Source organism: Atractosteus spatula, chromosome 17 (genome assembly GCF_055471065.1).
Source record: "Atractosteus spatula isolate fAtrSpa1 chromosome 17, fAtrSpa1.hap1, whole genome shotgun sequence".
Taxonomy (NCBI): Eukaryota; Metazoa; Chordata; class Actinopteri; order Semionotiformes; family Lepisosteidae; genus Atractosteus; species Atractosteus spatula.
This window is the reverse complement of record NC_142722.1, coordinates 10784973-10811131: the sequence shown is the minus strand read 5'-3', so window position 1 is coordinate 10811131 and position 26159 is coordinate 10784973. Positions and strand designations below refer to the sequence as shown.

General features: G+C 40.5%; 4 protein-coding genes across 14 annotated transcripts in view; 3 read left to right on the top strand and 1 right to left on the bottom strand.

The window, feature by feature from the left end:
* The first annotated feature begins 1038 nt into the window (after positions 1-1038).
* Positions 1039-9319, top strand: rsrc2 (arginine/serine-rich coiled-coil 2). Of its 4 annotated transcripts, XM_088936144.1 has the most exons (10): positions 1039-1159; positions 1811-1967; positions 2911-2951; positions 4794-4978; positions 5265-5417; positions 6515-6637; positions 6769-6848; positions 7368-7597; positions 7757-7846; positions 7930-9319. In XM_088936144.1, the coding sequence occupies exons 1-10, from the start codon at positions 1154-1156 to the stop codon at positions 8110-8112; spliced, it is 1248 nt and encodes a 415-aa protein (XP_088792270.1). In that variant the 5' UTR covers positions 1039-1153; the 3' UTR covers positions 8113-9319. The 4 variants fall into 4 exon arrangements, with proteins under 4 accessions (XP_088792270.1, XP_088792272.1, XP_088792271.1 ...); XM_088936146.1 differs by lacking the exon at positions 5265-5417 and having other exon boundaries at positions 1042-1159; XM_088936145.1 differs by lacking the exon at positions 6515-6637 and having other exon boundaries at positions 1042-1159.
* A 151-nt stretch (positions 9320-9470) lies between these two features.
* Positions 9471-12352, bottom strand: LOC148819089 (uncharacterized). The gene is made up of 4 exons (XM_088936148.1): positions 12123-12352; positions 11406-11535; positions 11183-11316; positions 9471-10933 (listed from the first exon to the last, which is right to left on the bottom strand). The coding sequence occupies exons 1-4, from the start codon at positions 12240-12242 to the stop codon at positions 10103-10105; spliced, it is 1215 nt and encodes a 404-aa protein (XP_088792274.1). The 5' UTR covers positions 12243-12352; the 3' UTR covers positions 9471-10102.
* Positions 12353-12719: 367 nt separating this feature from the next.
* zcchc8 (zinc finger, CCHC domain containing 8) lies at positions 12720-21296 on the top strand. Of its 2 annotated transcripts, none has more exons than XM_088935864.1 (14): positions 12720-12899; positions 14893-14933; positions 15075-15149; positions 15650-15749; positions 16147-16224; positions 16399-16502; positions 16959-17024; positions 17104-17164; positions 17350-17477; positions 17971-18113; positions 18261-18379; positions 18525-18611; positions 18865-18982; positions 19229-21296. In XM_088935864.1, the coding sequence occupies exons 1-14, from the start codon at positions 12726-12728 to the stop codon at positions 20086-20088; spliced, it is 2154 nt and encodes a 717-aa protein (XP_088791990.1). In that variant the 5' UTR covers positions 12720-12725; the 3' UTR covers positions 20089-21296. The 2 variants fall into 2 exon arrangements, with proteins under 2 accessions (XP_088791990.1, XP_088791988.1); XM_088935862.1 differs by having other exon boundaries at positions 18258-18379.
* Positions 21297-22572: 1276 nt separating this feature from the next.
* Positions 22573-26159, top strand: part of clip1a (CAP-GLY domain containing linker protein 1a) — a 56246-nt gene continuing 52659 nt past the window's right edge. For 6 of the 7 annotated variants that reach the window (XM_088935861.1, XM_088935857.1, XM_088935859.1 and 3 more), the window contains exon 1: positions 22573-22732. The gene's annotated coding sequence lies outside the window, so the exon portion shown is untranslated. Of the gene's footprint in view, positions 22733-23585; positions 23710-26159 lie in introns of those variants that run through there. The other variant, XM_088935856.1, reaches the window with a different exon arrangement.

The following is a 26159-nucleotide window of genomic DNA, read 5'->3' as shown; positions in this document are numbered from 1 at the left end:
GAGTTAATGTGTTAATCTAGTGTTACTAGTGTTAATACTAGTGTTAATCCCTCAAATTAGAAATACGAGAATAAAATACAATAGCATCGTATGACGAACAACAATCAAGTCACCCACGTTATTAAGCAAAGACGATTTTTATACAAACTGCAGAGCCTCTATTGATAACTATATAAATTTTGCATCGATTCACCCCGGTTGACATTCCAAACGTAAACACCACCTGTAGATAGGAGAACCTCCGCCCAGCCGTCAACATTGAAATTTGGCGGGATTAGAAATCTGAAGTAAATGCTTCCGGTGTCAGGGGCGTTTCTATGGAAACCTACAAGCAATACAGCCAACTTCCTGTTCAACAACTGTTCTACAGCTACTAGTGTTCTCAAGTGTATTTATTAAGCAATATGTGTTAAACATTTTGTTTCAATAATATTATAAGGTCGAAGCAAAACGGATAGTGAAAAATTATTCGTGAACTGGCATCGTGTGTCTCTTGAGTTGCTTAAGGAAGTTTCTCATATAGTCTATCTTTGTTAATAAATGTATACATAAAATCAGAAATAGATCGTGCGTCTTTCAGAGACAATACCCAGATATGCCTTAACCGAAAAATAACATAAATAATGATTTTGTGCACTGTTTTTGAGATTATTTTGACACTGTTGTCCATTATTTTAAAAAATGAAGCATGCCGGACAAAAGGCTACAGACGTTGTCTAAAATCAATGGATACTTTTTACCATTAAGAGATCATTTTTATTTGTCTTATTTTAATAAGAATCAAAAGATAGTGATAAACATTATATAGCGCCTTTAAGGGTGGCTTCTCAAAGCGCTTTACAGAACAAAACATAACAAAAAATGCTTTCCTTACGATCTGAGGGATTTTTCATGGACACTGTAGTTATGTAATAATTGTATATTTAATTGAAAAAAGTTGTAAGTGTTGCTATTATTTTAAACCACACAAAGATGTGGACTGAAGTCGTGTTTCGCGAGACCTACATTGCTTTGCCGCACTGTCCCATGATGCACCACGCCACAACATCCGGGAACTGTGAGCTGGATGGGGAGTTTCGAGTTCGGTTGTGTGGAGCAGTTGGTTTGGCAGTAGGAAAGATTTAAGCAATATTTCATTTCTGAGGAATCGAACATGGCGGTAGGTGTATAATAAGATGTTTTTTAAGCTAGAGTGACGACGTTTTAAACTCGTACTGATGATTCTTTTGGTAAAAGAAACATGTTTTTCAAGAACCGCATTTTAAAGAAGATGGCGTCACGGCAGCCATGTCGGGATCGCCGTTGAATGTATTCACAAAACAAAAAAAAAAAGCTCTCGGCTACGGTTATTAGTTACTGTATTGTTCATTAATCAAAGGTTGGAAACCGAAGTTTGTGTATACTATTGTGATTGATAAAAAGACTTTAGAGAAAACAATCGTTTTAACACGTTTGCACGGGTCTTTTGTGACCGCAATAATTGATCTGCGATATCGTCTAGCATCCGCAATTAAAAACCGAATTTTGTTCGGATATATCTGAGAACCTAAAGCAAACGTTGACTGTGCTTGGGCCACTTGATACATTTAAATGGTAATCTAATCGAATTTTAGCTTTGATCTTTGTTAAAACCATTATTTTATGTGACTTTAAATTGCGACCGTTTGAACTCCTATTAATGGCTGAATAATTAACTCTTTAAATGAAATTTTAACTCAGTGTGCACTCAAAATATACAAATATTTATGGATTGCTCAAAAGATTATTCTTCCCGCTTCAGGTTAAAACGTTTTGTTTCCTTAAACTGCAGGCCAACGACGCTGACCAGGACGGGCTCGTACGGAAGAAATCCTCCCCAGATACAGACAGGAAGAGAGACGGCACAGACACATCGAAGTCTCCAAGAAGTTCAAAACATCATCACTCAAGATCTCGGTCACGCTCAAGAGACAGAAGAAGAAAGCTGAGTATGTATCTCAGTGTTAAAATATCACAGTTAGTTAAAAGTAGTAGTGGGCAGTATGATCACCACAATTTCTTGTGTTCTTTCTGATAGCACCCTTTTCTGAGTTGAATTAGCAGCCCTGTAAACACCAGTTTAGAAGGTAAACACCAGTTTGCTTGCGCAAGAGGCTTTTGCATTATAAAGGGGTGGAGGCCATTCCAGTTCTGTTTTAGGCAGCCTTAGCTGAGAAGAAATGAGTGGAAATTGTGTACTTCATGAATTTGGAACAATCATTGAGCCCCTTTAATTTTAAAGTGATCATTTTCTTTTTATTTTTTCAGGCTTCTTAATCATTGAGCAAAATATAAAATGGAAGTTCACATTCAGGACTGCTTTTCTGTCTCTGTAATGTTGTTATGTTTTTGAGTTTATAGAGGCTCTGTAGAACATACCTGAATAGTGGGATTTAATACCAAAAAAAATGGTGCTGCAGGTTCTTCTGAGATGTTTTCCAATTCTAGCATCCAACAGCTCAGAACTCCTTCCGTGGGGATATTCATTCATTTATTTTCTAAAATTGTTTGACCAGAATACCTCAATAAAATGAACACAGCTTGTGTCCACCCCGACGCATCCTGTCTGTGCTGGTCGGCACAGGGATTTCAGCCTGGTCTTTCCACTGTATGCCAGAGAAATTAATCCCAGAGGCATAAAACAGGTTGTACTTATTTTTTCCTAAATGCAGTTTTTAAATTTGACTGTATTTGCCGTTTGATAGTATTCAGTGGACGCTCCTTTCTCCCAGGGATTTTGCTGTATTTAGCTGCCTGCTGTAGCATACACCAAGCAATAAGGCATGAAACAGATTCTATCAACAAAACGTCAGTAAATTGTTCCAACTGTGGTCCACTTAGTATTACACGGTGGATTCTGTACACAGCATAATGAGCTGTTTTTCTTTTCAGGTGATAAGAAGCACAGAAGAAGTCGCAGCAGAAGCAAAGAGGTAATTAATTTTAGTTTATTGAACTCACCTAGGGATAAATGTAGAATTTGCAACGCTATTGTTATAATTAACTTGATAATTAAATGGATGGTAAGTACCAAGACAGATTTTTTTCTAATAACTGTAAGTTAGTAAATCAGATTTATTAGTGGACAATCAAGAGAAGCATGGATACATTTATCAGGGTGTGGCGGTAAATAGATGTTTTTATTTTGACTTTAAGAGTACAATTAACTGTCTCCTGTAGTGTCATTATATAACTATAACTGAAAAATAAAAATTGAACAATTGTAGATGGTGGTTTAGTATGTTTATGTAGGAGCGTTTTTTTACATAACTTTTGTGTGTAGATCACATGATAACATTTCTATAATAAATCATACTCAGCGTGCTAATGCACGAAGAGAGACAGTGAACTGAAGACGCTGCAGACTCAGATAGCAAAATTATATGCCTACTTCCTGAAAAGGTAACTATCAGTCATTCAAACTCATATTTCCCTTCTTAGAAAAGATCTTGATTTTTTTTATTTCAAGTTTGTGCTCCTTTGGTAATTTGAAGAGGTTTTTAACAAATTAAGTTTCATTAAAAAAACGATCAGTACGTGACAACATTGTAAGAGAAAATGCCAGAATCACATCTGAAGAAATTCAGTTAGTACTTAGATCAGAACCTACTGTGATGTATGTACTAAGTGTTATCTGAACAGAAATGAAAGTGCACCAAGAAAAGTTAACCATATGTTTAGATTGAGCTGACTTTATTGCTAATGTGTGGCAATAAATGCAGTATTTGTTTCAGAATTTCTATGAATGACTGCAGTTTTTTCCATTATTTTAGTTAGGAATTAAAGTGGTTCCCCTGTAGAAAGGAAATTAGCAGAAAATATGTTGCCTAATAGATTGATTTGTGATTATCAAATTTTTTAACTGGGAAAGTTAATTTTGCTTTTCCAGTTTGGTGAGATCTCATGTCCTCTTGGTATTGCTTATACCAGTAAGCACTGTATATAAACATTGTGTCACTCTAATGTGGTTACACAATAAGAACATTCCAGAACATGCTACACCAGGAGCACTGTCAGATTTGTGGTGTGTTTCTATTTACTTTGTCACCTGAGAACAAAAGAACTACTGTTTTTTTTTTATTTAAAGTAACATATCTTGGCATTTTTTTCTGGACATTCAGAAGCAATAACAAAAAACTGAGTAAGAAGCATTCTTTTAAATATGCACCAGCAAGACAGAACACATCAGTAGTGGAAAGGTTGAAAGAATTTGCATTACTAGTCGGGAGAATTTAGTATAGGGAATTAAGGGAGACGATGAAGAAGCACTAATGCAAAAAACATAGATGCAAATTTACAGATTAGTGTTATACTGTGGCACAGTAGAGGCAGTCTACTGCATATGCAGTTATACGCATATATTTAAGTGCATATATCTTTGTATATCTTATCTTGTTTTTTTTAATGTTTTTGTACAAGAACACAAAATAGGAGTTAAACTCAAATCCATTTCCAAGTAAGGGACTACACGTGTAAGGTAATAAAGGAGTTTGACTAATTCAGTGATAATTAAGAGCTCCATATTATATATTATGTATATGTTGTAAGCAGCAATATGTGTGAAAGCCTGATGGATCAAGACTTTTGCAAATCCTTTCCGATTCTATTGATTACAGTAAGAAACTTTAACCTTGCATCAAATGTTGGGGGGGTTGGGCAGCAAAGAAGTGACTATGTGTTACTTCTCTACATGCGTTAGTGGATTTTTTAAATTCTCATACTAACTCTTTTTGTTGCACTATTTTCCTGAAAGAACCAACTTCTTCTTAAAACAGGCACGAAGAAGAGATTCGGAAGACAAGCCCTCCAAATCTAGCAAGGCAGAAGACCAGCAGGACCGGGAGCAGTCGGAGAAAGGAAGGGAAAGGCTTTCTTCCGAGAATGGAGAAGAGCGCCACAGGCGTAAAGAAAAGAAATCTTCCAGGGGCAGAAGTTGCTCCAGATCAAGGTCAAGGGAAAGGTAAGTGTTTCCTCCTTGTGAGGTATGATGGCTTTTCAAAAGTTTTAAGCGTTGAAATGTTTTTTTTAATTAAATTTCTGCTCTTTAATATTTTTTTATATGTAATTGGAAACCTGTTGTGACATTATACTTTGAAATGTTGGAAAATTGGGAAGGGTTTCAAATTCCACATACATGTTCCATGAAAAGTGACAATTTAATACAAGGTGATGAGGGTAGGCAGATTAATGTTGGAAGACGGCTAGCGTGGACTTTTTACAGGCATTTTATTTATTGGTTGTTGCAGACGTCATCGTAGCAGAAGTCGAGACCGAAAGAAGTCGCGCTCCAAAAGCAGAGACAGGCGATCAAGAAGTAGAGAGAGAAAGCGCCGCGGCAGGTCACGTTCCAGGTCCAGATCTAAACACAGGCACAGAAGTAAAAGTCGCAGCAAAAGCAGGTTAGCTATTTTCAGATAAGTACAAGAAAACATGACTTAGACTGGACTAAGATACAATTGAGTGGACTGGCCTAGGGCTGGGCAATATGGCCAAAAACATTATCACGATAAAAATTTTCATATCGGTCGATATCGATAATTATCATGATAAATGTCAAATCATTATTTCTTTCAAGTTTAAAGGCAGATTTTTTCTCCTGAGTGAAAGTGGAAGAAGCCAGACAGTTAATTGGTAAATTAAACAACTCTTTATTTTAAGAACACAACAAACACTTGCCAAACAGCAGAAACATTAAACAAATCTGAGGTAGAGAGTATTCAAGTCTTTTTTATGTCAAAATATGCATGAGTGAAATTTACAAAATAAATATCTTAATAGAAAAATTAAATACTGCAGTGTGATAAAACACACATAGAAGATGGCTCAGACAGACTGCAAAGTTCAAAGTGCTCTGTTTTATGTCTAAGCCAAAATATCTCCAAATTACCGAAGTTGAATGACCTTTTCTGTCGACGATGTCATCGTCCTTCGAGCCGGTCGTTGGCAGCACTACAGTTGCTTCAGTGTCGCTCATTTCCCCCACTCTAACTACAGTCGTGTCAGCCACCACCGTGGGGGACAACACCACGTTAGCTGCCCGGTCTGCAACACGCACGCGCACTCGCGCAGTATTTTGTGCGCATGCGCAAAGCATAAACATATATATCTAACATTTATCGAACTTTTGTTAAAATTATATAGAGGAAAACTATATCGCGATAATTATCGTTATCGAATTATCGCCCAGCACTAGACTGGCCTTAAAACATCTATTTTTGAGTTTGAATCGTGTTTATTCATAAACCTGCATGATCCTTACATTACTCAAAAACCCTTCTCGCTATTCCAGGCACCTGTTTTAGTCTATGTATAATCATTTAAGGAATCATGCCATTTAGGTTTTGAACTAATTAAAACTGTGATCGATTTAGAATTTCTGTAGTCTGTAGGTCGGATTAAATTCCGTTGATTAATACATGCAAAAATATAGTGGGTCTTAAAGACATCAAGCACTGTCTTGTTGTTTGAAGTAATATAACGCTTTTATATATTAAAGGGAAAGGAAGAAGAGAGTAGAGAAAGTACGCAGATACAGTAGAAGTCGCAGTAGGTCTGTAAGTCCTCCTGCTTTCCGGGGCAGGAATACTGCGATGGATGCACAGGAAGCACTTGCCAGAAGGTAATACAGCTGCTGTAATGAAACGTTAAGCTGGAATTCTCTCTTAGTGTGCACTAAAAAGGGTTATTTTTGTTTTAAATCAGGCCAATGAAAGGTTATAATACTGATGCATGGACACTTTCTTTCCACAGATTAGAGAGAGCAAAGAAATTACAGGAGCAGAAAGAGAAAGAAATGCTGGAGAAGCAGAAGCAGCAAGAGATTGTCACAGGTAAGAAAGTTCTTTAATTAGACAGTAATATGAATTGATATTGATATGAATTGGCTAATAAGCTGAATCGGAACAAGTAAAGGTTTATTCCATGCTGAAAAAGAAGAAAAGAAACGCAACATTTCGGCTTTGGAGCCTTTAGGCATGGGGGCAGGCCTTCCACACCTGAAATGTTGCATTTCCTTTCTTCTCTTTTCAACATGGAATAAACCTTTTACTTGTTCCTTTGCAGCCTATGCATGCTGATGCAGCTACCTACTTAAACTACTAATAAACTGAATGTCAGATATGTGTGCTTTGTAAGAAGATGGTTCCATGATCAGTAGTAGTTTTAACTGTGAATTGCATTTGGCTTCTGACTTTTAGACTAGTCTTATAGACTGTGTATAGTGATATTTTTTTAGAAAAGATTATTTTTAAGACTGCGGTGATTCTAAATAAATGGAACATCAGATTCACGGTCCTAATTGTTTTAATTGACTTTTGCAGTGAGCTTGCCTAATTGTTTGTTCTTTGTAGTTGCTACCACTGGTGGATCTGTCCTGAACGTTGCAGCACTTCTCGCTTCTGGGACTCAGGTCACTCCTCAGATAGCGATGGCTGCACAGATGGCAGCTTTGCAGGCGAAAACCCTAGCCGAGACTGGGATAGCAGTACCCAGCTACTACAACCCAGCAGCTGTGAACCCAATGAAATTTGCAGAACAAGAGAAGAAGAGGAAAATGCTTTGGCAGGGCAAAAAAGAAGGGGTAGGGATTTCTTCCTTCTACTTTAATAACCAAAGAATATTGATGGTTGAAAGTTCTTAAAATAATTGGATCATGCATGCATTAGACTCGTTCTTGTCTAGCATCGCTTGTTGTGATACTTCAAGGAAGTCTTACACTACTTGTTTTGTCTTTTTACAGGACAAATCGCAGACAGCTGAGCTATGGGAAAAGCTTAACTTTGGAAATAAGGACCAAAATGTAAAATTCCGAAAGTTAATGGGCATAAAAGTAAGTATTAGAGATGCATGTTAATTTCATTAAATGTGTATCGGCACAGAACTGAAATCTAAAAGGCATTATTTCACTTTCAGGGTGAGGATGAAGCTGGTGTGCCCAGCATGGTGGATGACGAGAGTTTGAAAACTCTGAAGCAGCAGGAGGAAGTTTTTAGAAATCTAGATGTTCAGTATGAAATGGCACGTTCGCAGACACACACGCAAAGAGGGATGGGACTGGGTTTCTCTTCGTCAATGAGAGGAATGGATGCCATTTAACACCATTGTATTCAGCCTTCCTGCATAGCTTCTCAACAACGCTGGAAACTTTGTAAAAGCTTTGTGTTCTGATGTAAAGTCTTTAATGAAAAGCTAGTAGACTAGCTTGCATGGATGTTGCATTGGATATGTAATTTATTGAATACTCACCCATTTAAAACATTCATTTGTAAATAGTTTAGTTAAATGCTGATGTTGCCTCAGCATTAGGTTTCTGTACATCTTTTTAAAATATGCAGTGGTTTAAGATGACTAAGAAGAGGGGGGTTACAGTGGAGCTTTGAATACACACAATTGCTATTCATGTCTTTGCTTTTGTACTAAAATTGTATATATTTTCATTTGTTGAAACATGAATGGAATATTGTGTAGATGTAAAGTACAATGATTCATTATTTTGGGTTGCCAAAGGGCACATTATCCACTATGAATTTTTAGGGGTTATAGCTTTTTTATGTTAGCACCTGATTAAAAAATCCTGTGTTTTTTATGGAAAGGCTTCAAACTCCTGAGAATATTTCATTTATTCCATCCTTTATGTACATCAAGCAGGTGGAGGGGAATGAAATCACATTGTAGCTGCAGTTTTTTTGTATTATACCAGTCAAATCTACAGACCATAGATTATAGAACAGGCTTCTTTTTATGTAAGTACTTTTTTGCAGCTTAGAAAAACCAGCCTTATTCCTCCCCCTTTAAGTGACACAACCATATCAATGATCTAAAACGTGACTTTCCTTTTGTCATAGCTTGAGTCGTTCTGTTTTTAGTTAGTGTACCTTACATGGCTAAAGTGATCAAAGATTTGGTGGGGGGGGTGTTTATGCAGGTGCATAATTTAAAATACCGACTGTAATTTTAACAAACTACAAGTTTCTGTAGTCCAATTTGTATGGTTCTTTAATAGTTTTCCCCTGGTTGGATTTAAGTACATCATGCTATGTCCATTCTTTTGGACAATACTTGGAACATAAGAACAAATTAAAAGGAACTAACCAGCCTGTAAAGGCAGTGTCAGGGTTTATTTGAGAGGACTGACTTGATTATTATTCCCTTTTGAATAGTCTTGAATGTACACTTAGAACAATTGAAGGATAATCCTGGTTGGACTAAGTAATTTTGATCTTTCTTTTTGAAAGATAAAGCATCTTCAGTCTTATTGCCTGTAATGTTTTAAATAAGCAGACAATAAATGGTGCATAGGATATTTTCTTTTTGGTCTCCAGTTTTGTGTTGTGATAATGGAATACATTTCATTTAAAACCTTTTCATGCAGTGGAGAACATAACAATTAAAATGATCAGCACCTTTTTCCAATACCAGTTTGAAGATCTGTAAAATCATTTACATAATGCAGCTAGTGGTAAGAAAATGGATTTAATGTCATTCTGTTATGCAATATCCAAATTGAAAGCATAGGTATTAAAATGGTAGGAAATGTACTAGAGATCTAATCTTCCATGGCAAGAAGCACTAAAATGCACGATAATGCTGATCGCAGTGAATGTTGCCAAATGTGTGGGTGAGTCTTGCAGAGCCAGGAAGGTGGTCAAAAACCGTGGTCCTAACATATCTATCTACCTTTTTACCTCAGCTGTGCAAGGTTAGAATGAACAAAAAAGCAACTGATACATTTGTTTTATAGATCTGGTCATTTATGACTTAAAGCGTGTTGACTATGAAGCCATTAAATTGGTTATTTTGTTTCCACTGTTTGCAAAGACCGTCTTCTACCTGGTATTCATATAATGCTGGCTTCCTGGATCAATTGAGTAGCAGCCTCCCTGCCACAGCAGCACCCAAACAAGTATCTATGCTATACATTTGAGTATAAAACTTGAGTAGGCCTCAGTCATTTTTCCATTGCAAAATTCCCACGTTAACATTGTTCCCTGATTATGTCTCTGCCTTGAGAGAGCACTTTTGATGGACATACTATACCTGTACATACCATACGCGTATATATGTACCACAGAGAAATTAACTTGTTCTATTTGCATATTAAACTTGAATATAATACATGTGCAACTCCTGTTATCAGGTTGTGGTTAGCAAATTCTAAAATGAGAAGCAAAATGGGATATTCACTTTGCCGTTTCCATAAAGCAGAGGCGTCATTCAGTCCCATCCAGTTTATTAGCAGTGTCTTCATGGATTCAGGAAACAACTTGCTGACCAGCTCCTCAGCTGGAGGCAGGTCTGCGATTCTGTTGATGTGGCTTTTTTTAAATCCCTCTATCTGCTTGCTAATATGGGCATTTGCAGAATTAAACTGCTGCCCCAGCCAACTGCCCACTGCAGAAAGCAGACAGCTGTTGTACACTGAGTTCTCTCCAGAGGTTTGCCTTTGCACCAGGTGATCTGTTGCCTTCAAGACCTGTAACACAATGTCTGCCAAACCCTTCTCGCTGAATTCCTGTGTCATGTATTGCTGCATGTGATCCAGTAGAAGTAAGATCACTTTGATTTGCTCATTGTGAACGTCATTTTTACGGCTCTGTAGAAAATATTCCAGGCTTCTAACTTTTTGGGAGACCTGATGAGAGGGATCTTCCATGTTTTCTGGGGAGCAGTAGTTGTGGTCGGCTGTAGGAACCGAGTCAGATGTATCATATGAAATGTGTACCGTATCTGTCTCCGTTATTGAGTTATCCTCTAAGATACAGAAATTATGTCCTGGAGTATTTTCTGTTCTGAGTCTGCGCATCCAGTCCTCGTTGTGTATTTCGATAAGGTCGTCTGGTGGTGCAGGACACAGCTGGACACTCAAATCATAACATGGGTTCAAGGGTTCATCATTTATTCTTGATTTCCACAGTTCCTGTGGAGATTAAAAAGACTACTATATTATTGTATATTCTTGTCCACCTTGGGGGTGTCAATTAAATGTAGGTTTGTCAAAATCATCCATTCTATGCTCTGTTGCTTTTGTACAATATTTAAATCAAACCACAATGTTTACCGTCACTGATTGCTTTTGATTAAGGTTATCAACTAAATACAAATACGTTGAACACCTGCAACAGAAAACTGAAGACTGGGTGTTTGTGATACACCAATGGAAACATACCTGGAATGTCTCAAGGACAAACAGCTGTTCCTGCTTGCTATACACTTCAAACGCAACACGGAAAAGCCCTTGAATGCTGTAAAACCAGAGGCGGTTAGTCCCACATGGGAGCCTCAATCCGTGAAATCGGAATTCTATTAAGAAGCAGAAAAGAAGACATTAGAAAAATATGACTCCTGTTTCAGATATACAAATGGCACTTAAACTAAAGAACAGAACTCACCAGAAGAAAAGCTGAGTTTACTTGCCAGCCCTTTCTTTGCAAACTTTGCATGGAATCTTGTGTGATTCTCTGTTCGGATGCCTGTATTTGAAAATAAATCGGCTCCAAGAAAAAGTGGAACCAGACCCTCCTGAAAAAAAATAAAACTTGTATTGGCTCTTCGCTCCTTAAGTGGCTCTTAATCCTCCAAATCCTTAAATTCTGGTAGATTTGTTTCCTGTATTCCAGCCCGTTGTGATTTCACAGTATTTCATAGTACGCTGATATTGCTAGTTACGTCAGTGGACATCAGATTTTACTGTGTCTTTTATAGCTTAATAATAATAATAAATAATAATAATTTAAGCTCAGACAGAAAAAGAAGCTCTTTTAAGGGATTCTTAATAATAAACTTGTATATTGTGATGTTAAAGACAATGATCTTAAAGTGATTTACAATATACAAAAAAAAACATAAAATTAAGACTCACAAAAACTGCTATTTATTTTGGTATGATATTCCACAGCTTTACGATAGAGTAGACTGTCACCCATCTATCCAGACAGTCAGTGTGAACACATAGTCCTCCAGAATCACATGAGAGGATGGGAATAAAAAGGTCTATATACAATTAAAACGAGCCAAATGAGAGTCTTAAACGTAAGCGAAAGGATTTTAACATCGACCAGTTTTAGGACTGCTTATTCCATGCAGCACAACAACAGTTTATTACGCACCTCTGCATCACATTTCTTGCAAACTTTAAACGTCCTGGGGCCTGCGAGGTAAAGGAAACGAACGCTTCTCGTCCCGACGTCCCACTGCGGTAAGCACAGAGACTGAGCCTGCGACGCCATCTGTACGGTCCCAATTTGCACAGGAACGACGTTCGCTTCCACTTCACGTTAATATTTCTCATCTGAACCTCAGATTCCCACTGATATCATCGCCCGGCACGTAAGACACCCAGACGATTTTCAATTAAGGGTTACCCCCAGTGCAGACGAAAAGTTTTTTATGCTCCCTTTTGTTCACTTCGAACATACAGTATCTTCTCTCTCAGTATACAAATAAATTTTATCCACTATCTGCTACCAAAGTAAAGCTGTTTATTAACACGATCTATACACTACACACGACTGTACACTCTAATGCAGTGTTTTGGTACTGAATATCAGCACTAATATTAAGGCGTACACACATTTCATCTACTACTTCCTCGGCTCAGCCCCGTTTACCTATAAAATGAAAAGCACATGTCGCTTTGCCTCCAATCCGGGACCTCGTTCTGTTACCTCTGACCCCGTGACCCCTGACCCCTGACCCGCGGAGGGACGAAGATGTCGGAGGTGGATTTTGGAGACACGGAACTGTTCCAGCAGTTGGAAGAAAACAAACCCGTAACGATGCATATTCGTTTCAAGGATGACGAGGAAAGTCCCGACGAGCTCCAGGAGCTCCGGGAGAGGTTAGAAGAATGCGAGCAGACGATCACCCGCTTAAAAGCTGAGAATATCCTTCCGTAACGAGTGGCAGACAGACGGTGCTGGGCGCTTGTTCTGTGGCCTGTAAGCACGGATGAGAAATCAAATCTCGCTGCCCGCAAAGCCATTGGTTAAGAGTGCGGGGTTTCTCTCTCGCAGGGTTTTGCACTGCAATAAAAAAAAAAACTACTCGTGAAAACCGTTTTCTTTCTTCTCTAACTGGATTGTAGGTTTTAGTTCTTCGCTTTTCGCAAGCGGCTTAGCGTGTCACTTGATAAATTGTACTACAAATTTGCGTGGCGTTTAATAGATTTTAGGATGTCGATCGCAAAAAACGGCAATAGATCGATGATGTTTCAAGTGTCCTTTTCCCCCGAATCCGAGATCATTATCTTAACTTTTTGTTCGTTGTCTTTTAGTTGAGCCGTAATCCTGGACTCGTTTTTGTGTGTCTGTTTTAGACGTAGTGAGGATCGTTACTGCATGATTCAGTTTCGTTTCTTCGATAAATTGGTTATTTCGTAGTGGCATGTTGCCTTATGTCTTCCACGCACGGAACGATTAAAGTGGTAGAGAGGTTTGAAAATCACATTTATTTTAATAAGCGTTTTCATTCGTATGATATGTCGGTCTTCGCAAAAACGTGGGACTTATTCCGAATTCGTTCTCGTTGTTATTCTGGTCATGGTCAGCCGCACGCGTGGGTACTGTAGCCCGTGTTTATTAACTTGCTGCGTGTCGTTGCACTGTCATTAAGCGCCGTATAAATGTTTCATCCCCTAAAGGTAACAACCCTTGCAATGTAATACACGGATATTAATAATATATTCCTCTATATTCTGGCCATCACTGGGAAGGAGGAGATTAATGGAATGTGAAAGTTTTTATTTTTGTCGGAAGTGGCACTATGGAAAAGCAGTTCTAAGGTGGCAGTTTTGCAAGCTAGCAGCCTGATAATGTGAACGAGGCTTTGTGAAGCTGCCTGCCGAATTCTCTCAATTAACCTTGCTCCTGTCGTCTGGTGAGCTAGGCATTGTGTGTTCCTTATGAGCTGATCTTGAGTCTTAAGTTTTTATACGTTTGCATGTTAGAAATGACTCGTGCTCATTGTGACTCCGACAGTCAGTATTCTGAAAGAGATGGAACTTTTATTTAAAAAAAATCCATACTCAACCCCAGAGGCTCATTAGAGCTTGCACTGGCAGTGTGTGACTTATTCCCATGACTGCTAGTCCTTCACAAGGTTACCCCCAGCAATGCTGTTCCCCCTGTGGAAAGCTGGGTGCACTCGAGCTATTGATGTGAAATTGTTTCTCGGGTGCACAGCAGCAGTGTCTGCAGTTTGAACATAACCCCACAGCCTTCTGATTATGAGTCAAGCTCTAACTACTGCACTGCTACCTCTCATCCGCTACATGGGACTGTTATTGGGCAGCGGAGCACTTTTAGTAACAGACTGCTCCAGCTACGGTGTTCAAGGGAACGTTTCTGCAGGTCCTTCCTCCTGGAGGCTGTCACTGCCCGAGGCTAGGACTATTAGCCCTATGGACAGCATGTTGCACTATTGTACTTTTTGGACACTCAATCTGTATATACAGTGACATATTTTACAGTGACTATGAGCATATTTTGCACACAGCTGATATATTTTGTATTGCTGTACTTAATTTTTTGTCTATTCTAATGTCTGTTTTTGCTTGTCTTGGGCTGGGCTGCTGTAACACCTCAATTTCCCTTCGGGATCAATAAACCCTTATCTATCCATCTGATCTATGTATCTACACTGCCACCAACGTTATTTGCAGAGCAGTCTGGGAAAGAGTCACAAAGGTAGCCTCTCGCGCCTTGTGATGGTAGATGTGTATACCCACTGGCTACACACGCAGAGAGCTGTTTCTTTTTAATATACTTGATACAACGCAGTGATACTTTTTTTAAAAAAAAACAACTTTTAGATGTTTTTAGATCTCGGAAGCACTAGGACAGGCATGCTGTCAGCATTTCCTTAACATCCAGCTCACATCAGGAATTGAAGAGAAAGTTAAAAATTTTGACACAGCCAAGGTAAGCATGCTATTTCGTTACCTTTGAGAATAAACTGAGAACAGTGTTTGGTGTGCGGGTGGCCTCAGTTCTGTCTTGAGCTGTGTGTGTCTTTGTACATTAACTGGGATTGATCGCTGTGTTAAATGCTTCTCTTTCCAGTGGAATAACGGTAGACGACTCCAAGGTAGACGGCCCACTGCTGCAGATTCTGTTTACAAACAACGTCATCTCAAAGTAAGGGTTTCAATTCTCCACCTAGAAAAAAATAGGTTTTTCCTCTGTGGCTCCACTGCAAAACTTTATACTGCCTGGAAGCCCTTTTTTAACTTCAAGAGCTTGTAGCTCGACCCAGACATGCAGACTAAAAGACCTTGAAGACTGTGCCTTACCTCTTCTGTCCTTTTGCTACTTTTTTTCTTTTTCTCTTTTTCCTTCGCGTATCTCCTCCAAATCTCTGGTTTCCCTTTTTCTACTCCTTTATTCTTGTTTTTATTTTATTGTTGGATTTACACAGTTTGTTCAGTTACCAAGTCTTTCGTGCCATGATGATTGTTCACACTTGTTCATTATTGTATATAATACTATGTAATCTTCTTTTTCCTGAAAAAACATAAATAAGTTGCACTTCCAGTTCATGTTCTCTGTGGTGAATGGTACAGTTTCCTGACATCTAAGTAAGATATATTAAAAATTACATAAGCTGAGCAACTGTCTTTGCTTCGTCTTTCTTTCAGGCAGTTCCACCAAGAAATTGAAGACTGTATTTTCAGCCTAATCCAGAAACACGAAGAGCAAAGTGATAAAGAGAGTCCCTCTTTTAATGTTAGGCCTCAGGTACTTCCTGTTCCTTTCACTGTGATTTTTGTTAGATGATTACGTCTTTGTATGTTGAGCTAGTTTATGTGCGACAACATTGAGGTTACTTCTCAGGCTGTTTGTCATGTGATAAACGCTAAACTGGTTTTTCAACCTCAAAACTGATCTAAATCCCCAGTCCAAAGAGACATCAATCCAGACATTAATTTGAACCTGGGCTATGACATTAGCTGGCTATGTCCAGGATTTCTTGACTATAAGGCTCATACTGTACTGTTAAACCAGTTTCAAAACTGATTTAGAAGTGCATTCCATTGCATAAAACATCCCATCAATTTCCTTTTGTTTCTTTATTTAGCAACATTTTAAAAATCGCTTGGTGATTTTATTTTTCTTCCCCATGCTGTTTCTCTAGCTATCAAGTTTTGTTCTGGAAGAGCACCATAAAGTGAATACATCGAGTACGATAAAAAAAATCAAGGATGCATTTAGCGTAAGTTGATATTTTTTTCATAATGATTGTTTTCTGACTTTTTTAGGTGTGATTTAAAGGTATGAAGGGTGACCCTTGTGAGTCTTCATCGCGGAAGCATAATAACCCTTTTTGTTTCTGTTCTGTTTTGGTTTGTAGATCTATTTGTGATCCTGTTTGTGTTTGTTTTCTCAGGTTGTCGGGAATGTTCTCTATTTCACCAGCTTCTGTCTTGACAAGCTTGGGCAGCCTCTGTTAAACGAGAATCCCCAGCTGACAGATGGATGGGAGATTCCCAAGTATCCTCTGGAATCGCTGCTCACTGGGGGCGTCGACTACACCCGAGCGTTTTTAGAAGTCTGATGCAGAGCAAGCAGTTTCTGCACTTGCTGAGCATAAGACAACTTGACTCTTCAGTGAAAACCAAGATTGCACAAGATTTTTTGATAACTTTCAAACTTTAAGTTTTGTATATCATATTTAAACTGGAATTTTGTGACTTGTGTGTAGTTTCTGATGCAGATCGATGCATCATTTTTATGTTTTTTTTCCAATTTTAACAGTTGCAATGCCTATAATACTGAACAAAATCTATTAAATGTAACATTTTTGCAGTTGGTTTAACAGGTATTATTCAGACATTTGTTTTGGATTTTGGGTCTTGCCATTTAACCCAAGTCCTCAGCATTCTTAAATAGAGCCTTTTTTGTAATGCAGCTCTCTAAAATTAAAATTCCTGAATATGTGTCCCAAAGATATCAGCAGGTATTTGGCACAGTTATCTCTCTGGATGGGCAGGAGGTGCAAATAAAGGAAAAAAGGTCCAGTAGTTTTTGTACATTCAAACATTATGCTCATTTCCATCAGCTGTGCTGTTAAGTCTGATTTTTTTCTTTGCAGACCCAAACCTTGCTGCTTCAACTGTGGTTCAGATGCTCATCAGCTAAAGGACTGTCCAAAGGTATAACAAATGTAATCAAAACAGTGCTTTAAAAAATGTTTGCAGTGGTGTATTTTGGTGCTAATTCCCTGTGTTTACGGATTTATTTTGTAGTTTTGTGCAACTGAGTTTGAGTCACAGATGTATCGCAGACACGAATGTTTGCTTTTCAAATGTGCGCCTAAAGCATATTTTCACTTTTTAAGCCACGGGACGTGGCCCGGATCAGTGAGAAAAGAAAGGAGTTTTCCCAGAGTGGCAGTCAAAGTAACCAACGCTATCATGTTGAAGAAGTGGAAGAAAGGTTTGGAAAATACAAACCAGGGCGAGTGAGGTAAATACGTTTACCATGCATGTATTGAAAACCTTCTAATGGGTATAGCAAAGGAACACATCAGTGGAACAGGACCATGTTGATGCTACAAGCTTATATAAGCACATATGTAGTTGGAAAAAGAGTATAAAGAGCTGCATTTTACCTGAATGTGTTGTCTTGGAATTTTCAAACATTTTCCAAACTAATTAATCTTAGTTTGTTGCATTTGTGATGGCAAATTTATACTCATTTAGTTACCTTGCCTGAGGCACAAGTGGGTAATTGCATGGTCTAAAGTTATAAACTGTTACATTAAAGGATAGAATTATTTGGCCTGTTACTGTTCGTATTTTGAATGGTTTTGTGAAAATGGCAAGGTGCAATAAGCCTCATTACTCCCGGGAGTTTGCTATTGTATTTAGGTCAGTATGCATTTCTTGATGACTGCAGTTCTAAGGTTGTTTTGAGAGGAGTTTGCTTTGCTAATGCCCAGTGATGTCATTGTTCGCAGCGAGGAGCTGCAGGATGCCCTTGGCATTGAAGAGAACACCTTGCCACCTTTCATTTACCGCATGCGACAGCTGGGCTACCCTCCGGGCTGGCTGAAAGAAGCAGAGATGGAGAACTCCGGTCTGACTCTCTATGATGGAAAGGGTATGTTGATTTTAATAAATTAATTCCTTTTCCTTTCCAATGGCTAACAAATTGCTTGCTCACCCACAATTGTGTTGAATGCATATCGGTTTTCCAGTTTGGCCAATATTCATTTTCAAAATTTGCTCATTTCCTTTTTCATAGCAGGAAGCGATGGAGAAATTGAAGAAGATGAGAACATCCGGAACCAGCAAATCTCCTACGATGTGTCTAAGCTCATAGATTTCCCTGGGTTCAATGTTTCTGCACCAAAACACATTATGGATGTTAGTAACTACTTACCTATTTGTTCAGTGGCTGAAATTTACATAAACGTTTAGAACTTTTGAATATTCATGGAAATGTGATTGTCAGTTGATTCTCCAGCAAGTCTTTGTTTTTTTTTTAACAAACGTATTTATTTTTTTTTAGGAGTGGCGACAGTATGGTTCCATCCCAATGCAGTCAAATCATTTGAAAGAGAATTTTGCTGCTTATCTCTCGAGTAATTTTCCAATGGTAATCTCATTTCTGTCTCCTTTATTTTTTTTTTCATTATGTAATACACAGTCCTGAGAATTTGGTACAAACAGCTGTCAGAAAAATGGTGGTGTGGCCGAATACTCAAATTCCAATACTACTCTAAACCCTTTTGATCAGATCGCACTGGGAATGGATTTCGGCTGCTCCATCAGTTTTTCACATCTGGTTTGTACCACATTTACAGGCACATAACATACGCTAAAATATTTCTCTGTCTGCTTGTTTACAGCCAACCTCAGACTCAAAGAAAAGAGTTCATGACTGGGATTCATCCCCTCGGAATCCAAAAAAGAGGAAATCGGACATTTCTGACAGTGTTAGGAGCTTGGATATGGAGGTTGATTCAGGTATTTTCTGTGTACAGGTGCATCAGGCTTGTAGACAACATTCAGGAGAGGTAAAATGCAATAAACGTGTTCAAGTAAAGAATTTTTAGTCTTGTTCTTTAGTTGAAACATAAATGTTTTCTGCTAAGAAACGTGCATCGAAAACTCAATCAAATGGTTTGACTTCAGGTTGGGATTTTGTATTTTTTTCTGCAGATGTTGGCATGCAGACGTTCCTGATTAATAGTCGTGTGCATCTGTCTCTAGGTTCCGAAACTCCACGAAGCTCCAGGAGTTACAATGACTTCCCCTTCCAGCCTCCTCTCCCACCTGGTTCCCCCGCCGTGGGTACGCCACCACCTCAGCCCTGGGGCACCCCACCAGGCACCCCCCCGAACTTTATCCCACCGCCGCCACCAACTCCCACTCCTCCCCCTTTGCCCAAGGGAACTCCGCCCCCGACTCCCTCCAACGGCTCCCCGGCCGTGCGCGTGCGCGGGGGCGAGGACTCCACCGACGAGGACGGCCTGACCCTGGAGGAGCTGGAGGAGCAGCAGAGGCTGATCTGGGCGGCGCTGGAGAACACCGAGGCCAACACGAACAGCGACTCGGAGATCTCCGCGGGCACCCCCCTCGCTGCCACGTCTGCGGCCTCTTCGCCGTGCCTGACGGACGCTGAAGCGGTCGCCCAGGAGGGGGTGGAGAGGCTGGAAAGTTCGGACGCCTCCCCTGGGAACGCCGACCGCGCAAACAAGGTGGCGCCGGCTGCCGTGAGTTCAGACGTCGGCGATGATGATGATGATAACGATGACGACGCTGTTGTGATTGAAGTCGAGAAGGAGGCAGTGTGTGAGGTTGGAACTGGAGCCCCAGGCCTGGCTGCGAGTTCAGCTGTTGTGAAGCAGGAAGCTAATATCCCAGAACACCCTGGCAGAGAGACTGAGGAGAGTGGTGATGCCAGTGAGAAAGTGGAATCTGTCCCCCACAGGAGTAAGTTTGCAGAAGGAATAATCCCCTTCGAAGACACCGGTGAATACACTAATGTTGCTGAAGCCACTGGCGTCTACCTCAGGATAAGAGACTTGTTGAAAGGTTCCCCTCGGAACCAAAGCAGAAATAAAAAGTGAGATCATCTGGAGCAGACAGGCCAACAGAAGTGGTATAAACCTAGGAATTTGTTAAAGGTTTTTTTTTTTTTACAGTTTTTAAGTCTGCGTTGTCCCGGCTGCATTAAGGTTGCGGTTTTAATGAATGTGAGGAAAGAAAAGTCTTTTTTTTGCATAGTTCATTTTAATTTTTTCTTTTTGTTTTTGTAAAAAAAAAAGAACCCCCTGTAAGTGTAAATGAGTGGATCAAGGCATGTAAAAAAAATGTAAATGATGATGTTAGAAACAGATTGATAATGGACTGATGGTGCTTGTTTTATCACGGGAGTCATGTGACATTCTTTGAGTCTGGTAATGTTCTGTTTTAAACTGTTATTTTTTTTAAAAGAGGTTTCCAGTCCTACTTTCCAGTAAAATTCAGTCTTTCAGGGATTTTGAGGATACAGAATATTTCAGGTATTTTTTAAAAATGGTCAGTTTTTAATGACCTTTGTGACTTTTGTAATCCATATTTAAAATGAAAAAAAAAACAACCAGTCTACAGTGTTTAGTAAACTTTTTATTAAATTACTCAAAACATGTTCAAGTAAAATTCGAATTTTAACGTGATTGGATTGCTGCTGTTTCCTTCTTTGTACCAAGTAATGATAAAATGGATACAATATGCAATTAAGTGCTGAGAACGTTGTCACTCTAAAAATAAAAAAAAACACTAGATTTTCTTAAAATATAATTTGTAAATTTTAGCTCAGCGAGTCTCTAAGCAATTTATCATTCGTTTTCAGTTTACAGTACTGTAGAGGGCGATATTTACTAATCCAGAACAACACAATAAAGAAGTGGCATTTAGGGGCAGGCGGAGGAATGCTTTCAATATAGGATTCCAGATTCTTACCGACGAGAGAAGTCTTTAATTTAAACACAATACAGAGGTTTTCACTGTTAAAATTATTGTATGTGACTTGACATTAAGCATTGTGGTGTTAATTCAATTGATCAACATACTGGAAAAGAAACGTACGCAGTGAAAGAAACTGTTACGTCTTGGTAGAATCAATTATTTAAAAACGTAGAAAAATTGTATCCTTAAAAAAGGTTAGTATTAAAGCAACACGTGGCATTACGTTAATTTTGCTGTCTAATGCAATCTTGGAAATATAAAAAAAAACACTGTAATATTCTGTAAGAGTAGTTTATACTGCATGCATAATTAAACAGTTTTTAATTTGTCCTGCAGTCCTCCTGCACGTTATTTCCTCTTGTTCTGTGCTATGGATGTACACACATGATAAACGTTATGGTGTGACATTACTCTTAAATATATAAGCGAGAATATAGCAGGGAATGCTTTCTCGTTAGTTCAAGCCATTACCTTGTTCTAGATGTACTTGAATTGAGCGTACTGTACGTTCTTGTTACTGACTTACTGATCAGTTACTTTGAGGAATTGCGACTGGACTGACAGCAAGTTCTTCCGGTGGAAGCAGACAAATGACCTGCCCGGTGGTCTCTATGGAGACGGCGGGGAGAAAAAATAGACATGGCCGCCTGTCCTCATCGCCGTGTCAGCGCGGGGGTTTAGGCAATCTGGAGTAGGTTGCGTTTTGCTTTGCTTGTCTTTTCCGCAGCTTTTGACATTTCTCTTGCTTACGTAAGTGGACACTTGTACATTTTTTTTTTAAAGTTCGCCTTCAGTTTCATTCGGATGTGGTCCACCGTTTGAGTCAGGATAATAGTCATACTGACATCCACATCAAGTTGTATTTTATCGTTTGGTGATATACATGTATACAGACTTTTGAAATAAGATGATGCGTATCCTCCCCGTATTATTTTTTCCTATCGTTTGTTTTAAACAACACCTAGCCTGTGTGTAATAGTGGTATAAATATACCAAACTCGGCAAAATCGTTTGTTCTTAATAGTTTATCAAATTACGTACCCCAGATCTCCAGTGCATCAATATCTACACTGTCTGTAGCAGTTGGCAGGAGGAATTAAATGAGAAATTCATGAACATCTGCCCTATTGTCACAGTTTTATGGCTAAGTAATGCCTCAGTTCTTCTTCTCGCCTCAGTTATTATTGATGCGGTTTATCGGACGCCCGACTCTAGATGGGCAATCTCTATCGTGGTGAACATTTTTAAATTGTGAAATATTGTAATAATAACACTGACGGGCCCTGCTTTTAAGTCTCTTTGTGTCTCCAGGGGCTAGCAACAAAAGCAGCATTTGTTTTACGTATACGATGACTAGATAAAGACGCCAGTGTCAGCGAATCAAGCTCACCCTATATATATAAATGTACGGGCAAGGGCCGTCAAGACGAGAAACTTCGCCGCCGGTGTGCGTTACAGACCGATGACGCAGGTAGCAGCCGACCGGTTAGCCTTTGTCCCGAAGGAGACGATGACAGAACCGACCGACACCGCAGAAGTAAAATAAAATTTAAAAAAAAAAAATGCCTGCCGGGTCAGAAAGGCAGAAAGCAGCAGGCGGCGGTGAGGCGCTGACGTCACTCGTCGGAGGCGCTGTGTGTTAAACCTGCAGCAGGAAGACGGACTGAGGCTGGATCTGCCCGGGAATCGGAGAGCTCTTGGGGAGGTGTCTTGAGAAAGAGAGAGAGAGAGAAAAAACACTGTGATTACGGGACTTCAGAGCAGGTAAGCGAATCCACCCGCCTTGGCATACGTTGGGGGGCAGCGTGTCTTGAATGCCCCGGCTTCGTGTTGCTCTCTCCTGCTTCGGAGAAGCGGATAAAAACGCGCCGGATCCCGTCAAGGGAACAGGGAGTCGCTGGTCGTGTTGTTGCCTAACCCGACCGATTCCCCGGGCCTTAGCTCGCAGACAGGGCGGGGAGAGGGCCCCGTCTACCAGACTGAAGGGAGGGAGGAAGGGAAAACGACCCCGGTTTCATAATCGAGGAAAAATCAACAGCGTCTATCCCCCCGCCGATCGGTCCCGGGGGTGCGGTAGCGGCGCTCCGGGCCGGTCGTGACATTGGCGCTGGCGAGAAGGTATGTCACTCCCGGGCAGCAGACCTGTGGAGTTTCGCTGCCTGTTTTTTTTTTTTTAAAATAACAGATTAAAGAGCCCGAGTCCCGTGTTCGTCGTGTCGGGGGGTCAGCGTTGATGGTGCACCTTCTGGTAAAACGGCAAGGAAGGGCAAGAGGAACGGAGCTCTGCGAGCTCAGTTGCCATTACAGCTCAGCCCCTTGCCAAGTTCTGCTTTTGCAATTGTTACTCCTCCTGCAGATTCAGTTTTATTTTCCTCTCCTGTTGACCTGCCTGCCTGCCTCCTTTTCTCGTCCCCCTCCTATCGCCAGTCGGTAGTAACTGAAGGGGAGAGCTTGTAGCCACCGAGTTTGTTGTAACAGATGAGGTCCAGATGTGCCACCTCAACGATCGCTGGCTTTGATATTACAAAAAAAATCGACGTGTCAAATGTCTTTTCTGACACGTGGTGGGCTCACGCTGAACGCTGCCTATCGATCGGTCTTACATCGTTTTGGTTTCGTGTGTGCTTTCGTTTCGAGAACAGTGCGATCTTTATTCGGGGGGAAAATCCCAGAGCTGTCGACATTTTAAAAAAGGAGTGTAGCATTTAGAAATGCGGAATCATTAAAAAGCTTGAACGCAGGTAGGTGTGAGGCAGGAATCCCTCCTCTTCCGCGCCTTGCGTTTTGTTTTTTATCGGGGATCGGGGTAAGCATTTGATTGTGTTGTAACTTCAACATGCTCCATCGTTTTGGGATTATTTCCTTTAATAATGTTGGCGGCGTAAACGCGCATGAGGAGGAAATTGAGAATTTGTATGAGTGCATTCTCATTCTCTTTCGTGTTATTTGGAAATATTGTTGTATTACATGTTTCAGTACTGTGTGATCCCTTGCTTTAGGGTTGAAACGGTGAAGCAGCGAGATAGGACGCATATATAGGGTACGAGGTCGAGTGTTTAACGACGTTTTGAGAAGCGCAAGTATATAAACCCGCCAACCACGAAAGCGAATATCAGATCTAACACTTGTTATTTTCACTTACGCAGGAAAGCTAACAATGTGTGATCTTGCAGATTCATTCTGAGGTGTTTATTTTTCAATGCGTAGATTTTGGAAGAGAATATTGTAGTACAGAATAGTGGTGTCTCTGCGAGTTTGATACGAATGACTACAATTGAAAACCGCCGAGTCACGGTTAATTGTGCTCTTTAATTGGTGTCCTGCTTTTGAAGCACTGCTGACGGAATGAAAATAAGCAGTCGGGATGTCTTTAATTGAGTTGGAGCAGATAATAATGTGCTTGATGTCGGTGTATTGCCGAATTCCTCTGCTCGAGGCTCAGAACTGACGTTATAAAAGCGCAGGACCTTGAACAGTGATTTACTACTGACTTATCACATCCGCACAAAACAAAACACTAACATGTTTCTAGTTTTTTTTTTTAAACAAAAACTTTCCAGTAATTTGTCTGGGAGTGAGCCTGCTCTGCTGGCCTGATATTTATACTTTGTCCCCAGCTCTGGTTTGAGTTAATAACTGTCCAGTCACAACGTGTAACAGTAAAAAAAAGTGTTTGCTTTCAAAGGAGACCTTTGACAGTATTGTGTACTTCATTATTTTACCTATTCAGATGATTATTATTGATCTACGTGCCCTGCGGGTTAAAGAACATGATCCCTGGTGCAGGGGCAGACGCTAAATGCATTCAAGACCTGTTAATAGTGTACTGTATAAAGATTAACGATGAGCTATATAAATAGTCTATGATGGGTTCACAGTATGGTCCTCTCTCACTGGTTCTGATCTTTCCTCTTGTGCTGAGCTCAGTGTTTAGGACGCAGCGGGCTGGGGGGGAGAGCTCCAGTCTCTCCTTCTCGAATTGGGCTCCATGGCAAAACCAATGTGTCTGTGGCTTTGAAAAGTGTTCAGGTGCACAGTATTGGCAAATCGGATTTCGCTCAGCCGCGGTTTGGAGTCTTGTCCCCCGATGCTCATGTGTTTTATGCGTACTGCTGTGGGTAGATGTTGGAGTCTTGGCTGGCCCGATGCAGAATCTCCAGACAGTGGCCTGATGCTTTTTGAGTTCCCTTCAGTAGGTGTAGATGGATTGTATGGCGCTGGAGTTCGGTTTTGGAAGTGCACTTAAAACCTCAGACAGATGATTCGCCACCAGCGAAGCGTGGTGGGGCCATGGAACACGATACCCAGATGGGTGAAGCCGATACCCTGGATTCTTTCATGAAACGGCGTTCCGGGAGCCGCAGAGCAATAAGCATCTAACTAGCAAACAGGCGGGACGGGTCGAAGGGCGTCCTCTCGTTTGTGACCGTACTTCGGCTTGTCCTGAATCCGTGCCGGAGCCCGGGGTCCCTCTCGGAGCTCGCTTTTCCGGCCCCGGTTTTCCACTGGCGCTGGAGGCTGATGTCGCCGTGCAAGCCAAGCTCTCAGTCCGCTCGTTAGGAGAAACTCAATACGGGGCTCAAGGACAGCACGTCCTTCCCACCGGGCCCGGCGACAAGCCTGCCGAGCTGTGGGGCCCATACGGTAGCCAGCGTTGCACTGAGAGCCTCCCTGAGGGCAGAGGGGGCTGGGCAGGAAGACTGGCGTTCGGGCCTGGCCAAGAGCAGAAGTGATACACTCTTGTGCTTCCCCCAGGCTCTCCCGGGCCTTGTGCATTATAAACAGGCTGTGCAGTTTGAGACTCGCTGTTGACATGTTGATGTGTTGGGCTACCCCTCCCTGTTGAACAGACCTGTCAGTTCAATTCAGAATACTTTATTCATCCCCAACGAGGGCAACTTCAGTTGTTTTTTTCTGTCTGGTAACCTTGTCTGCAAGGAGCATTGATGCAGCAGGTCTTATAGATCACATTCAAGTCCTCAGCTTGTAAAGGCTTGGAGCAGGTGATCCATGTAGTAGGTCGATTTGTTCAGTCACTTCCGAAGTGGTTATCTGTGGCTGCCACACGTTGTTGGCGTTTTCATTCTGAATGAATTTAAAGCTCCGTAATTAAAAATGCCTGCTTCAGTGGTCAGCACAAAATTGTTCCGAGTGTTTAGAGATTGGTGATTAAACTCGGGAATTGTCTGGA

Bases quoted from the DNA above. Each gene is read 5' to 3' on its own strand.
- zcchc8 (XM_088935862.1), top strand. From the start codon at position 12,726: ATGTCGGAGGTGGATTTTGGAGACACGGAACTGTTCCAGCAGTTGGAA. The intron at 16,225-16,398 runs GTAAGTTGATAT...TTGTTTTCTCAG, and splicing joins AAATCAAGGATGCATTTAGC to GTTGTCGGGAATGTTCTCTA. The intron at 16,503-16,958 runs GTATCCTCTGGA...TGTGTCCCAAAG, and splicing joins GATGGATGGGAGATTCCCAA to ATATCAGCAGGTATTTGGCA.
- rsrc2 (XM_088936144.1), top strand. The intron at 4,979-5,264 runs GTAAGTGTTTCC...TGGTTGTTGCAG, and splicing joins AGATCAAGGTCAAGGGAAAG to ACGTCATCGTAGCAGAAGTC. The intron at 6,849-7,367 runs GTAAGAAAGTTC...TGTTCTTTGTAG, and splicing joins GCAGCAAGAGATTGTCACAG to TTGCTACCACTGGTGGATCT.
- LOC148819089 (XM_088936148.1), bottom strand. From the start codon at position 12,242: ATGGCGTCGCAGGCTCAGTCTCTGTGCTTACCGCAGTGGGACGTCGGG. The intron at 11,317-11,405 runs GTGAGTTCTGTT...GCTTCTTAATAG, and splicing joins TAAACTCAGCTTTTCTTCTG to AATTCCGATTTCACGGATTG. The intron at 10,934-11,182 runs GTATGTTTCCAT...TAATCTCCACAG, and splicing joins TTGTCCTTGAGACATTCCAG to GAACTGTGGAAATCAAGAAT.